General features: G+C 50.4%; 1 protein-coding gene across 1 annotated transcript in view; it reads left to right on the forward strand.

The window, feature by feature from the left end:
• Nucleotides 1–213: 213 nt before the first annotated feature.
• Nucleotides 214–16,411, forward strand: part of LOC136945526 (plexin-A1-like) — a gene marked incomplete at its 5' end in the record, with an annotated part of 74,049 nt that continues 57,851 nt past the window's right edge. The window contains 2 exon segments of the mRNA XM_067239411.1: nucleotides 214–1,365; nucleotides 10,528–10,710. Of these exon segments, the coding sequence (XP_067095512.1) occupies nucleotides 214–1,365; nucleotides 10,528–10,710 (1,335 nt within the window).

Genomic DNA, 16,411 nt, shown 5'->3' on the forward strand with positions numbered 1-16,411 from the left:
GGTGTAAACAACACAAACCCTCCACCACCAGGACTCCAGCACTGCACCTCTGTTTATCAGGAGAACTGCCCCCACCCTCCTCCTCCTGCCACCCCCTGGTGCCCCACCTCCCACCACGCAGCAGACTACCAGAGGAGTGGGAGAGACCACACACACACTACCCCCAAAATGTCTCCTCTCTCCATCCTCCCTCCAAACGCCCTCTCCTTCCTCCTCCTCCTCCTCCACCTCTCCTCCTCCACTTCCTCCCCCTCCCCCTCCCCTCCTCCCCCGTCACCCCCCTTACGGACTTTCTCCCCCCCAGAGGGGGGTCTGACGCACCTCGTGGTCCACGGCCGGACCGGCGAGGTCTACCTCGGCGCCGTCAACTGGATCTTCAAGCTCTCCAGCAACCTCACCAAGTTACGCAGTCACGTGACCGGGCCCGTGGTCGACAACGCCCGCTGCTACCCCCCGCCGGGTGTGCAGTCGTGCCCGTACGAGCTGGCGCAGACCGGCAACGTCAACAAGCTGCTGCTGCTGGACGAGGGGCAGAACCGTCTGCTGGCCTGCGGCAGCACCTCGCAGGGGATCTGCCAGTTCCTGCGTTTGGACGACCTGTTCAAGCTGGGTGAGCCGCACCACAGGAAGGAGCACTACCTCTCCAGCGTGGCCGAGGCGGGGACCATGTCTGGGGTGGTGATCGGAGGGGAGGAGTTCGGGGTGGGCGGGGGCACGGGGAAGCTGTTCGTGGGGACGCCGATCGACGGCAAGTCTGAGTATTTCCCCACGCTGTCGAGCAGGAAGCTGATGTCCAGCGAGGAGAATGCAGACATGTTCAGCTTCGTGTACCAGGACGAGTTTGTGTCGTCGCAGCTGAAGATCCCGTCCGACACCTTGTCCAAGTTCCCCGCCTTCGACATCTACTACGTGTACGGCTTTGCCAGCGAGCAGTTTGTGTACTACCTCACCCTGCAGCTCGACACCCAGCTCACCTCGCCGGACGCCAGCTCCGACCAGTTCTACACCTCCAAGATCGTGCGGCTCTGCGTGGACGACCCCAAGTTCTACTCCTACGTGGAGTTCCCTCTGGGCTGCTCCAAGGACGGGGTGGAGTACCGGCTCATCCAGGACGCCTACCTGACACGTGCCGGGGCGAGGCTGGCTGGCTCGCTGGGCCTGGGCGAGGGGGAGGAGGTGCTGTTCACCGTGTTCGCACAGGGACAGAAGAACCGGGCGCGCCCACCCAAGGAGACGGTGCTGTGCGTGTTCACGCTGAAGAAGATCAAACAGAAGATCAAGGAGAGGATCCAGTCCTGCTACAAGGGGGAAGGCAAGTTGTCCCTGCCCTGGCTGCTCAACAAGGAGCTGGCCTGCATCAACTCTGTAAGTGGAAACTCTATTACACTCTATATCTATACGTACAGAATCAGTACTCTGTAAGTGTTCCCAGAAGTATACTATACATCCACATCAATGCCATACAATACTGCTTATATTGTGTACTTGGATGGATATTGATGGTGGTGGTGATGATGATGGTGGTAATGATGATGGTGGTGTTTGTGGTGATAATGTTTTTGTTTCTATTTGGTAGCCGTGAAAGGGTTAGAGTGTGTGTGATCTTCAGCGTGTGTGTGTGTGTGTGTTAATGATCATAATGGAGACTATTGTGATGACAGACTGGGGTCTCATTTTCTGGTAATGACTGCAGGATGGCTGGGTAGAGCACTCACACGCACACACACTCACAGATTACACTAGCCCTGTCCTTTTTATCAGGACACTGACACACAGGCACACACACCTTGCTCATACATTATTCACCTTGACTCACTTACTGTTATTCAGCCGTGCTCCATAACAATCATCTTTAAATCCCCAAATCTGCCTGTCTCCCTCTTGTTCTCTCTCTCACTCCCCCCTCCCTCTATCTTCCTCTCCTCCCCCCTCGCTCTTTCTTTCTTTCTCTCTCCCCCTCCCCTCACCTCTCTCTCCCCCTCTTCCCTCTCCCTCCATCTGTCTGGGTGTCTGGTCTTGTTCCAGAGAGGGGCTTTGAGAGCCTATCCTGCAAGCACTGGGACAGGGATTTAGAAGGGTACTTGAATTGCTTATATGTGGTAGAGACAGACAGACAGACAGACAGACAGACAGGCAGGCAGGCAGGCAGGCAGGCAGGCAGACACAGACACATAAACAGATAGATAAGCAGAGAGGGAGAGACCATTTTGCCAGTTCTTTCAGGCAGGACAAACCTAAATAGTGCTAATGTATGCAGGACGTGTAAACGGTATCCATGACAGCATGCACCTTTATGGCTGTCAGTCAAGGACGCCACGCTGTCACATGATGATCATGTCACAGACCCTCGTTGTGTCCAAGCGGAGGGTTGCTCCGTTGCCGATGGTGACCTTGGTGACTGTAGTCTCTCTCTCTCCTGCTCCATCTACCTACCCTGTCTCGCTTGCTCTCTCTCTCTCCCTCTCTCTCCCCCCCTCTCTCTCTCTCCCTCTCTCTCTCCCCCTCTCTCTCTCTCTCTCTCCCCCCTCTCTCTCTCTCTCTCTCTCTCGCTCTCTCTCTCTCTCTCTCTCTGTCACACAGTCTGAATGTCTAGCTCGGATGCCCCTCAGCTGATGGCTCTGTGGTCAGGTAGCAGTTTATTGGAGTAGAAAGTGAATAAATGTTGTGATGTATGAAGGAGTGATACGTTTATCTGGCTGCTGATGGAACAGGAAGAACTGCTAGCGTGTTATGTTGTGACAGGAAATGACATCACCGCCAGTGACAGTCACACTTCCTGACAGCCTGATATCGCCACCAGCCAGCATGTTGAATTACCGGGGGGAAAACTGTGTGTGTGCTTGTGCATGTGTAGAGATGGCAAAAATACACACATTCTTCACTCAAGTACAAGTAAAGAAATATGGGATCTGACATACACTTAAGTAAAAAGTAGCCATTACTACTACCTGTTTTAGTGTCACGCTGGTAACTGGACCTCACGCAGTGCATTCGCCAGGAATCCTTTTTGACAGACAATTTCCAACATCTCCCTCATATATGGCCATGGGGGATCAGGTCTCTATTCTCAGTCACGTAGACTTCGCTAAAGCTCTGTCTCATCTATAACGTACCTTTTATATAAGTAGAGGAGAGAGGAGGAGAGGGAAGAGGAGAACAGAGAAAAGTAGAGTACAATAGAGTATAGTATAGTAGAGTCATCATCAATGATGCAAATTTATTTTTTTAAATATTTTTTTGAAATGTTTTTTCTCAAATATTTTTTCACAATTTTTCTTCCAACCTTTAGAAACCTTTTTTTTTTCAAAACTTTTGTTTGAAAATATGTTTTAAACCTTTAAAAACCTTTTTCCCCCCCACACACACAGTGAAAGGAGAGAACTGGGAAGCTTAAAATGGAGTATAGCAGAGCAGAGCACAATAGAGTAAAGTAGAGTATAGTACAGTCCTCATCATTGTGAACTTTGAGGGAAAGTATTTTTTCAACCTTTAAAAAGAAAAGGAAAACAAACTTTCAAAGCTTTTTTTCACACACACAGAAGGAAAGAGGAAAACAGAGTTGAGCAGAGCGTAGAGTTTAGTAGAGTATAGTAGAGTACAGTATAGTATAGTACAATCCTCATCAAGGATGCAAACCTATTTTTTCACAAATATTTCTTCAGAACTTTTTTTCTGAAATAGTTGTTCAACATTTCAAAACTTATATATTTGTTTTTTCCTTTAAAAACATTTTTTTCCACAGACAGTAAATGACAGCAGAATGGTACAGAGGGGAAAGGAGATGTAGTACAATTTAGTACGGTAGAGTATAGTAGAATCATCATCAAGTACTCATTAATGATGCAAAAAATATTTGTTCAACTTTTCAAAAAAGATCCAAAAAAAAATTTCTAAATGATTTGTGCCTGATAAGTCGGAGTCAGGTGGCTGAGCGGTGAGGGAGTCGGACTAGTAATCCGAAGGTTGCCAGTTCGATTCCCGGTCATGCCAACTGACGTTGTGTCCTTGGGCAAGGCACTTCACCCTACTTGCCTCGGGGGAATGTCCCTGTACTTACTGTAAGTCGCTCTGGATAAGAGCGTCTGCTAAATGACTAAATGTAAATGTAAATAAGTAAATGTAAAAGTAAAATTTCATCCAGTAAATGAAAAAAGCTGTACAATGACAATAAATACTATTGATCATGCCACCAAATACAGATTAAAACTAAAGTAACGAGCCTGGCTTTAAAATGTAAGAAGTAGAAGGTGCAGATATTTGTGTGAAAAATGTAAGGAGTGAAAGTAAAATGTTGCCAGAAAAATAAATTGGGAAGTTAAATACCGATACCAGAAAAATCTACTGATGTACTGAAATACTGAATAACTAAGTATTTGTTCATGGTTACTTCCCATCTCTGTGCATATGTGTGTGTGCATGTCTGCTTGAATGTCTGTGTGCTTGTATGTGTGTGCTGGTGTGTGTGTGTGTGTGTTTATGCATGCTCTCTTCAGATCCTGTAGTCCAGCCAGATCCATCCTAGCCATGAACGCTGCTCTTGGGAAGACATAATTGGATTATCTGTGGCCTCGCTGGGTTTATTTCAGATTAAGAAGATTATAATCCAGTGTTTGCTTGTCCAACAGGGCTAAAAGCATCAGCAGGGCTGCATTACATTGAAGCAAGATGGTGCATGACTGGGGAGGGGGTGTAAGGGAGGAGGCTAGGAGAGGAGGAGAGAAGGGAAGGAGGGTTGTAAGTGGGTAGGTTTTGGTTAAAAAAAAAAGTGGGAGAGGCGATTGGAGGGAAAAAAGGAAAGGAGGCTAGGAGAAGGGTCTAGGAGGCTAGGAGAAGGGTCTAAGAGGCTAGGAGAAGGGTCTAGGAGGCTTGGAGAAGGGTCTAGGAAAGGAGCCTATAGTGAAAGGACACAGTATAGTAGGATTCCCACCAAACACAGTCCCACTTGTATCCTACATAAACTCGGGAGAGTGGTTTAGCTCTGTACTTTAGTGTGGGGGAGGGAGGAGGAGGCTTTTTCCAAATACGTCCACTAAAGCAAACATTTATCATAATCCGAAGGAAGGCCTTATAGTGCATCTAAACCAGCCAAGATAAATTATAATACATTTACATTTATTCATTTAGCAGACGCTTTTATCCAAAGCGACTTCCAAGAGAGAGCTTTACAAAGTGCATAGGTCACTGATCATAACAACCAGATAGCCAAAAAACATCGCGAGTAGCCAAAACATGAAGCACACATTGTGAACAACCAAAGTAAGTGCCAAAGGGAAGAACCATAAGAGCATGTAGTTAAACAAGTTCCAATTAAACAACATGAACCGCTATAAGTACATAATACATCATTAAAATAAAATATTTGAATTACTAGTTCAGCATTTACCTGGGTCTTTGGGTTTAAGTCTTTTGTTAATTTTTCACTTAATTATTACAATTATTCGTTAACCATTCGACGGTCTTCGGGTATGTAGTCTTTCCTAAAATGTTCACGTGACTGATCCAATTCAACAGTCACGAGGCACGACCACGAGAAACGTAAACTGTTCAACGCTGACACTAGTTCTCCGGAGTCATATCACATTTTGATAAAAAATCGTTCACGAACGACACATGATTACAACGTTGATATGACATGTGTCAAAATGTGCATCTCGTTTCCGATACTAGCGTTGCTAGTATTTTTTTTTCCGGAAGGTTCCGTTGCACCGTTTAGGAAATATTTGTGGGGACGTTAGCTAGCTACCAATGCTAGCTAGCAACAGTTGCTAGCTATGTTTGTTGCGTATGACATCACTCACCGGCATGCATTGGCGCTTTTTACGGCTGTTTTAACCGATCAAGCCAGGAAAACAAGGGCTACTTCGGAGTCCTGGGAATAGTAGTAGGTCAAGAAGTTTTAAAAAACCCAAAGAAAGGCAGAAACGGCCGCTGAAATTGATTAAAGTGACCGCTCCCTGGAAGGTAAGAGCTAAAGTAATGTTGCTAGCTAGCATAAAGGGATCCATATAACCGGTTCTCGACATTTACATTTAGTCATTTAGCAGACGCTCTTATCCAGAGCGACTTACAGTAAGTACAGGGACATTCCCCCCGAGGCAAGTAGGGTGAAGTGCATTGCCCAAGGACACAAAGTCATTTCGCACGGCCGGGAATCGAACTAGCAACCTTCAGATGACTAGCCCGACTCCCTAAACGCTCAGCCACCTGACTCCCTTTTATGCGTCAGGAATTTTAAGAAAATGTACATATAGTAATACAAATAAAAAAACGTTATGTCATGTCGTATTACTTGAATATGTTGATGCACACCTATATAAAAACTTTCCAGCTTAAAAATCTAATTGTATTAGAAATCTTATTGTTTCACAATTTAGCTAGCTTGTGAGTCCGGGGGGAGGGGGGGCGGTAGCCTGGCTCTGCCCTCCTACGTACTTCCGCTTAATTTTCATTTTGCTTCTGTACTGCATCTGGGCTTGAGGTATATTGGTCAGATGTCTCCGGTAAACTTTTTACCGGTCCAATCAGCGAACAGAGGGAGTGGCTGAGAACGATGACATTGATGTAGTGCGCTAGTTTGTGTTGTAGTTCCGTAATGGAGGCGGAGAAAGATGTGAGCGAAGCCATTCGGTCCGTTGTGGCAACGCTGCCGTATATCCAGAAGTTAAAGCCGGAGCAAGAACAATCTTTGATCCCCACGGGGTTTGTTAGATTTTCCAGCTAGCTCCGTTAGTGGTGAAGGAGTTGGCTAAGGCGAACGCTAGCGACACAATATAAATGAGGACCGTCAAATATTTAGAAAGACTGTTTGGAGAGTGGGTGGGAGGAGAGGAGGGAAAGAGAGAGATGTGGGAGGGGGAGCAGGGGTGAGGGAGATAGGGGATGAAGGGAGAGGAGTGAGGGGGGGTAGAGAATATGAGAGGAGAGGAAGAGAGAGGAGTGAGGTGGGGGGAGGAAGAGAGAGAAGAGGAGTCACGTGCAGTCCCACATCAACACCCTTAGAGCCTTGACACACCCCAGGAGCCTGGGAACAGGGAGAAAAACAACACACATACACACACCAGAGCTAAGGGCAGAGCTGATGTAGGTCAGTAATGTTCCTAAACTGACCTAAATACTGTTTCCTACTGAGGCCACAAACCCACAACACACAGCTGCTTTCAATCATTCTGGAGGATGGAGGGAGGGATGGAGGGAAGGAGGGAGGAAATATGGAGGGAGAGAGGAAACGGGAGGGAGGGAGACGGAGCGAGAGGGATAGAGAGAAAGGGAGTGAGTGGAAAGGAGGGAGGGAAAGGGAGAGATAGATTTGGCTGTACTGTGCGACTTGTATTGGCATTCAAACTATTCCTCTGGTCCGTAACAGAGGGCTGCAAGTTGTTTTCCCTCATGTCTTTAACACACTCTTCTTTTCTGTCCTAACTTTCTCCTTTCCTCCCCTCTTAACTTCTCCCCTCCCATCCCCTCCCCTCGTCTGGTCAAATGCCTGTGTGCTGACCAGTGTGTGTCCGAGCATGTGTTGGTCATACACTATCTTATAATGAGACTCTACTGGCACAAAACCCCCCCCCACACACACACACACACACACTCTCACTCCAGGCCAGCGGGGTGACTGGAGGAGTGTGTGTGGTGTGTCGGGTCAGTAGAGGGGGGATCCAAACATCTGTTTGACAGGCTGGGCCTTCCCTGTTCAGCACGCACGCACACACACACTCAAGCAAACACACACTCACTCACACACACACACACACTCACACAAACATACACTCGCACGTACATAGACACAAACACACACATACACTCGCACATACAAACACACAAACGCTCACACACACACAAACTTGCTGATGATGGTTGAATGGTTTGCTGACTGGCTGGCGGTCTGACTTGCTATTTGGTTGGCTGGTTGGCTGTTTATCTGCTGGTGGTTCTAGGCATGCCTAATCCAGAACCAGCTGTGCTTCCTCACACACACACACCATTACATAAAGCCACTCTGTTATGCTGTAAGTGTTGTTATCAGTTGCATCAGTCTGGTCTCATGGTGACTCCAGACTTGTACTCTGCTCGCTAGGGACACTGGTGTGTGTGTGTGTGTTTGTCTGTGTGTGTGTCGGTGTGTGTGGTTAAAAGCCAAGCTTCTTCTACATAACAGCTCAAAGCTCTTTATACCTATTGTCAAATTAATCTCTTGAGAACTCTTTCTCTCTCACACACACACTTAATGTATTTATATAGCCTACATATGCAGCACACACACATTTATCTACACGCACGCACGCACACACACTTCTTTGTAAATCCGGGATGTTGCTATTGATTGACCCAAGTAGTCCCGGGTGGAGATACTGACTGATAGACACAGGGAGAGATAAGGAGAGGAAGGAAGAGGGGGAGATAGGGGGAGGGAGAGAGAGAGAGAGGGGATGGGGTCGATGAGATGGTGTAGAGATTAGACCGTTAGATTACTGATCCACAAGGACTGGAACACACACACTCTGGATGGCATGTGTTTCAGAAGGTTGTGTATTATTCAGAGGCTGTGGTAAAACTCCCCATTCTGCCTCTCACCATTCCAGCTCTACTCGTTCATTCTCTCCCATCTTTCCCTCTTTCCCTTGTTCTTTCTCTCCTTTTGTCTTTTTAACCTCCTATCTCTTCCTCTCCTCTCCTTCCCTTCTTCCTCTTTCTGTTTCTCTCTTTCACCAGCTCCTCCTTTCCTCTTTCTCCTTTTCGTTCTTCATTTCCTGATCTGTCTCTGTCTCTCTCCCTCTCCTCTTTCTCCCTTCCTCTTCCCCTTCTCTCCTCTTCCTCCTCTCCTCTCCTCTTCACTCACCCTCTCCCTCCTCTTCCCCTTCTCTCCTCTTCCTCCTCTCCTCTCCTCTCCTCTTCACTCACCCTCTCCCTCCCCCTCCTCTCCCCTTCTCTCCTCTTTCTCCTCTCCTCTTCACTCACCCTCTCCCTCCTCTTCCCCTTCTCTCCTCTTCCTCCTCTCCTCTCCTCTTCACTCACCCTCTCCCTCCTCTTGTTCCTCTCTCTTCCACTCCTCCTCTCCTCCCTTCCTCTCTCTCCACAGTTCCCTACAGGAACTCATCCGTGCTGGGCGATAGTTTGCAGACTGTGTGTCTGAAAGTTTGTTGTGTTGGTGTAGTGCTGCATCATTACCACAGAGTCAACATGCAGTCCAAGATCTCTGTCACACACACACACACATGCTCACACTCACACACACACACACACACACACAGAGGCCTGCACCCTACTGGAACGTGTAGATTAGACTGCATCACCCAGGGCATCTTGGGAGTACTTTAACAAGAGAATAACCTCCAGTCCACAGTAACATGCTCTGCTACAGAGGACTGGCTTGCCCTGGCTGTTTATATATAGCACGGAGCCAGGCGTCATGTTTACCACACACACACATACACAGACACACTTTTCTCTCCAGCATTTTAGGGAACAAGGACATGGTGCCCCACTTTGTCCTCCAGAATACACACACACTTGCTTGGTCACACACACACACACACACACACACACACACACACACACACACACACACACACACACACACACACACACACACTCACAGTGTGCTTCTCCTTTGTACCCGGGCTGGCCCTGTGGAGGAGATGCCAGCCCCTCACTGAGTGAGTTATGAGGGGTGCAGAGAGGGTGAGGGGGAGACACAGGGGGGAGGTCAGGGGGGTCGAGAGGGAAGACACAGGGGTGGAGGGGGGAGGTAAGGGAGAAGGCGAGGGAGAGGGTTTGGGGGGAGATGGGGGTCGCTAACCCTCTTGGACTAATAAAGCCATCTGGCCCCTGGAATGGAGAGGGAGGGAGGGAGGGAGGGAGGGAGGGAGGGAGGGAAGGAGGGAAGGAAGGAGGGAGGGAGGGAGGGAGGGAGGGAGGGAGGGAGGGAGGGAGGGAGGGAGGGAGGGAGGAGGGAAGGAAGGGGACATCGATGGGGGAAAGGGGGGGTAGTGTGTGTGGGGGGGGCTGGGGTAGGGTGGAGGGGAGAGGGGGGAGCTGTCAACTGGCTCCAGAGCTTTAACAACATGTACATCCTTGTCTGGAGAGCTTACCAGCCGTGCGTGTGCGCTTGATTGATTAACCCCTATGGAAGAGGAATGTCTTGTAACGAATGAGGCAAATCTAGTGTGTTAATTAATGTTCTGTGGGCTGTTTGTGTGGGGGGGGCTGGAGGTTGCTAGTCTAATCCAGGTGTTGCTAATAAACTCCATGTTTCAGAGCATGTGAGAGATATCACCATCTATATTCTGCAGATGTGTCAATCACACATTAATTACCCATGATGTACTGTGACAGTGTGTGCCTCTGAACATTATTTACAGAGATATAACTGACTCCTCTTCCCCTATCACCCCCCTCCTTCTCCTCCTCCCACTCCCCTCCCTATTCTCCCCCTCTCCTCCCCCCTCCTCCTCCTCCCCCTCCCCCCCCTCCTCCTCCCCCTCCCCCCTCTCCCCCCTCCTCTTCCCCCTCTCCCCTCCTCCCTCCCAGCCCCTCCAGATAGATGATAATTTCTGTGGTCAGGACTTCAACCAGCCCCTGGGTGGCACCAGCACCATCGAGGGCCTGCCCCTCCTGGTGGACCGGGAGGAGGGCATGACCTCGGTGGCGGCCTACGACTACAGCGGACACACAGTGCCTTCACAGGCACACGCACCCGGGCGTCTGAAGAAGGTAGGTCCTCCCACCAGGGGGACGTGAGGGTGGGGATGTGCATAGATATATATATATAAAGACAAGATGTCTTACGGCGGAGTCTAGAACGTCCACACATGGCGGCCATCTTGCTACAGTCAACTCGCTCACCCATAACATTGTGTTGGTGCTGACATTTACTTTTTAAATGACCATAACTTGCTCAATTTTCAACCGATTTGAAACGGTTTGGTTTGTTATCAACGTCAGAGATGTCGTTATGCCACTGCATACTTAGGAATATTTTTTATTTATTTTTTTATATATAGAATAGAAGTATGCAGTGGCATAACGCGGACGAGACATCTACCCTTTATATATCTATGGGGATGTGTGTGTGTGTTGGGGAAGCGGTGGGGGTTGTATAAGGTAAGCTGCTGTGTCTATTTTCTTTGCGAGTGTGTATGTGTGGTGTGTGTGTGTGTGTGAAGGAGGGGGGGCAGGGGTGTGTGTGAGTCTGGAAGGTAGGCCGCTGGTTCTTTACTTCCGTATGTGTGCGTGGGTGTGTGTGGGTTTATTGGTGTGTGAATGGAAGCCTGCTGGTCTTTCTGTTCCCAGAGAGCTGTACTGGTTTATTTGCTCTGCGAATGTGTGTGTGTCTTTCTGTGTAGCTCCTGGATTGTGTGTGTGTGTGCCCGTGTATCTGATGTTTCTGCTGAATGAGCGGTAACCCAGTCTGCAAGTCCTTGTGTCTGACCCCTGACTGGTGGTTCTGAAGAGGGGGAGGAGGAGGAGAGGAGCAGGAGGAGAGGAGCGAGAGATGGAGGAGAGGAGGAGGAATGTGAGGGATATAGGAGGGAAGGGGGGATCAGGAGGGGAGGGGGAACGAGAGGGGGATAAGAAAGGAGGGAGGTGGATGGAGGAGGATGCAGGGGAGGGAAGGTATGAAATGATATCCTGCTGATTGGAATCCCATCCTACCACCTTGACTTCCTGTACAGAGGAGAGGAGACTAGAGACCTCTCTTCCGCTCTCCCCTGCGTTCCTCTCCCTCCTCCTTCCCTCCTCCTCCCTGTGTTCCTCTCCTCTCCCTCCTCCCCTCCTCCTCCATGCGTTCCTCTCCCTCCTCCTCCCCTCTCCTCCTCCTGTGTTCCTCTCCTCTCCCTCCTCCCCTCCTCCTCCCTGTGTTCCTCTCCTCTCCCTCCTCCCCTCCTCCTCCTGCGTTCCTCTCCCTCCTCCTCCCCTCCTCGCTGCGTTCCTCTCCCTCCTCCTCCCCTCCTCCTCCCTGCGTTCCTCTCCCTCCTCCCCTCCTCCCTGCGTTCCTCTCCTCTCCCTCCTCCTCCCCTCCTCCTCCCTGCGTTCCTCTCCTCTCCCTCCTCCCCTCCTCCTGTGTTCCTCTCCTCTCCCTCCTCCCCTCCTCCTCCCTGCATTCCTCTCCTGTCCCTTCCTCTCCTCTCTTTGTGGCTTTGTGTTTGTGTTTTAGCTTGTGTGTGTGTGTGTGTGTGAGTTGTGGCTGTAGTAATTGCAGTGTTGGTGGTTTGACTGGAAGGATTATAGCAGTGGAGAGCAGCTACGCTGTGTGTGTGTGTGTTTGTTTGAGAGAGAGAGAGGGTCTATGGAAAGGAATGTGGTGAGTGTGTGACAGTGAGGGTCAACAGGGAGAGTGAGAGAGAGAAACGTAGAGAGAGAGAGCGAGGTAGGGACAGAGTGGGGAGGTGTCCTGACAGTGTTAGAGCTGTTCATTGGGAGTTAAACTGGAGCCTTGCTGTGATGTAGGGCTGGACACTATCGACTGGAGACTACAGCTCTGGACACTCATTACAATACCTCTAGCCCCCCCCCCCCCCACACACACACACACACACACAAACTCAGAGACACCACACACACACAACACACACACACACAAACTCAGAGACACCACACACACACAGACTCAGAGACACCACACACACACACACACACACACACACACAGACTCAGAGACACCACACACACACACACACAGACTCAGAGACACCACACACACACACACAGACTCAGAGACGCCACACCTCACACACGCATGCACGCACACACCGCTGTGTTTAGGGTCAGGATTAAGGTGGAAGTCCTGGTGTGAATGTGAGCAGGTTTGCTCTGCTGCAGTTCACAAAAACACCCACCTGAAGCTAGCCCCCTGACACACATCACAGCCTGTGTGCGTGTGTGTGTGTACACGCATGTATGTGTGAGGTGGGTTGTGGGTGCCTGCTTGTGTGTGTGTGTGTGTGTGTGTGTGTGGGCAGAGCAGAGCAAGGCTAGTCTTGAGGCAGAGAGACATGCAGAGACTCCTAATTAACACGCCATGAATAACAGACTCTCTCCCTCCTCTATCACTCCCTCCTTCCCTCTCCCTCCTCTCCCTCCTCTCTCTCTCTTCTCTTCCATCTCTCCCTCCTCTCTTCCCCTCCTCCCTCCTCTCCTCTCTCTCCTCTCTCCTCTCTCATCTCCTCTCTCTCATCTCTCCTCCCTCCTCTCTTCCTCTTGAGAGATGGAGAGTACAGTACTCTACCCTGGGCAGGAAGAGGGCCATGGAGGACAAGAACGAGAGAAGATAAAGATAGATAAAGGAGCAGATGGAAAGAAGTGAAAGTGGATGAAGAGAGGGGGGAGAGAGAGACATGTAGAGAAAGAAAAAGAAATAGGAGAGAGGGGGAAGGGAGAGAGATGAGGAGGAGGGAGAGAGGTAGAGAGAGAGGTAGAGACAGAGGGGGGGAGGGAGTGAGATGCTGAGAGAAAGAGGGAGGGAGTGAGATGTTGAGAGAGAGAGAGAGAGAGAGAGGTAGACCTAGAGAGAGACTGAGAGAGAGAGATTTCTCCTCCAAATGAGCTCTCAAGGTTTATAAGCAGCATTCTTCTTGCCAATTGCTACTTGGTTAAATGCCATAAGTGTATATCATCTATGCTAACTTTCTTGAATAAATGCTAATGCTAATCCATTCTGTCTGTCTCAATGAAAGAGACAGCGTAATTATGACACATGCTATCGGAGCTAATGTAGCATGTGAATGCTAATTAGACCTAACACCGAGAATGTCTGATTAGGATGGAGGAGCTGTCTAGAGTGTTCTTACATATGAGCATCAGAAAATGTAACTGGGATGAATGAATTGAGGAAGCGATGGATTATCTGTCTGTCTGCCTGTCTGTCTGTATCTGTCTGCCTGTGTGTCTGCCTGTGTGTCTGTCTGTGTGTCTGCCTGTCTGTCTGTCTGCCTGCCTGTGTGTCTGCCTGTCTTTCTGTCTGTTTGTCTGCCTGCCTGCCTGCCTGCCTGCCTGCCTGCCTGCTGCCTGTGTGTCTCCCTGTCTTTCTGTCTGTTTGTCTGCCTGCCTGTGTGTCTGGCCTGTCTGTGTGTCTGCCTGCCTGCCTGTGTGTCTGCCTGTCTGTCTGTCTGTCTGCCTGACTGTGTGTCTGCCTGCCTGCCTGTGTGTCTGCCTGCCTGTGTGTCTGCCTGTCTGTCTGTCTGCCTGTCTGCCTGCCTGTGTGTCTGCCTGCCTGTGTGTCTGCCTGTCTGTGTGTCTGCCTGCCTGTGTGTCTGCCTGTCTGTGTGTCTGCCTGCCTGTGTGTCTACCTGTCTGTGTGTCTGCCTCTCTGCCTGCCTGTGTGTCTGCCTGCCTGTGTGTCTGCCTGTCTGTGTGTCTGCCTGTCTGTGTGTCTGCCTGCCTGTGTGTCTGCCTGTCTGTCTGTCTGCCTGCCTGTGTGTCTGCCTGCCTGTGTGTCTGCCTGCCTGCCTGCCTGCCTGTGTGTCTGCCTGCCTGCCTGCCTGCCTGTGTGTCTGCCTGTCTGTGTGTCTGCCTGTCTGTGTGTCTGCCTGTCTGTGTGTCTGCCTGTCTGTGTGTCTGCCTGTCTGTGTGTCTGCCTGTTCTGTGTGTCTGCCTGCCTGTGTGTCTGCCTGTCTGTGTGTCTGCCTGTCTGTGTGTCTGCCTGCCTGTGTGTCTGCCTGTCTGTGTGTCTGCCTGTCTGTGTGTCTGCCTGCCTGTGTGTCTGCCTGCCTGTGTGTCTGCCTGTCTGTGTGTCTGCCTGTCTGTGTGTCTGCCTGTCTGTGTGGAGACGGACCGCTGAGGAGAGGATGATTGTCCAGCAGGAAGATTACTGTCAGACAAGCTGAAAGTGCTCTGAATTATCCTGCTGTATTATCATTAATATCCTCATCTCTCTCTTCTCCCCTGAGCCCCTCTCTGTCTCTGTCTCTCTCTCTTTGTCTCTCTCTCTTTCTCTCTCTCTTCTCCATTCCTCAAGTGTCACCTTCAGCTCTGTGTTGGGCTAGCTGCCCACACTGTCTCTGGAGAATTCAGAAATTCATTCTCTCCTCTCTCCCCCTCCTCCTCTCTCCCCCTCCTCTCTCTTCCTCTCTCCCCCTCCTCCTCTCTCCCCCTCCTCTCTCTTCCTCTCTCCCCCTCCTCCTCTTTCCCCTTCCTCTCTCCTCCTCTCTCCCCTTCCTCCTCTCTCCCCTCCTCTCTCCTCCTCTCTCCCCTTCCTCCTCTCTCCCCCTCCTCTCTCTCCTCTCTCCCCTTCCTCCTCTCTCTCCCTCCTCTCTCCCTTCCTCCTCTCTCCCCTCCCCTCTCCTCCTCTCTCCCCTTCCTCCTCTCCCCCTCTCTCTCCCCCTCCTCTCTCCCCCTCCTCTCACCTCCTCTCTCCCCTTCCTCCTCTCTTCCCCTCCTCTCTCCTCCTCTATCCCCTTCCTCCTCTCTCCCCCTCCTCTCTCCTCCTCTCTCCCCCTCCTCTCTCCCCTTCCTCCTCTCTCCCCTCCCCTCTCCTCCTCTCTCCCCTTCCTCCTCTCCCCTCCTCTCTCCCCCTCCTCTCACCTCCTCTCTCCCCTTCCTCCTCTCTCCCCCTCCTCTCTCCTCCTCTCTCCCCTTCCTCCTGTCTCCCCCTCCTCTCGCCCCCTCCTCTCTCTCCCCCTCCTCCACCCTCTACCCTCGTCCATATCGTTATATTGTATATTTTCTGCACCAAGCAGCAGTATGCAGGAGATGTGTTGTGTGTGTGTTGTGTGTGTGTTGTGTGTGTGTGTATAATGTGTGTATAGTGTGTGTGCGTGTGTGTATAGTGTGCGTGTGTGTATAGTGTGTGTTTAGTGTGTATAGTGTGTGTGTATAGTGTCTGTGTGTGTGTATAATGTGTGTATGGTGTGTGTGTGTGTATAGTGTGTGTGTGTGTGTGTATAGTGTGTGTGTGTGTAGTCCCAGTCAGGCAGCATCACTATCATACTGCTCCACGTCCTCCTGAGTTTCTCCACTCCAGACTCTCTCATTCTACATTCTCTTTATTCCCCCCCTCTCTCGACCCCCTCCCCCCCTCTCTCCCCCCCTTTCTCCCCCCCCATCTCACCCCCTCTCTCACCCCCCTCCTCTCATCACCTCCTCTCTCTCTCATCTATGTGTGTGTGTGTGTGTGTGCTGCCCCATTAGTGACTCTACATGAGGTACAGTCTGTGCTATCACTGTTGCAGCTGTACCTTCTGTATGTCCGGCCAGTGTGTGTGTGCGCTCAGGCAGTGTGTGTGTGTGTGTGTGTGTGTGTGTGTGTGGTACCCACCTGATGCCAGGCACAGCTGCCATGCAAACGATTCACAACTGCCCTCTCTGACGTCACTATAACTGACTACTGTGTGAGTGTGTGTGTGTATGAGTGTGTTGTAGGGACAAGAATGGGGGGCAGCTGCATCTAAAGCCTGTATCAACTGTTCCTTCATAT

Source organism: Osmerus mordax, chromosome 7 (genome assembly GCF_038355195.1).
Source record: "Osmerus mordax isolate fOsmMor3 chromosome 7, fOsmMor3.pri, whole genome shotgun sequence".
NCBI lineage: Eukaryota > Metazoa > Chordata > Actinopteri > Osmeriformes > Osmeridae > Osmerus > Osmerus mordax.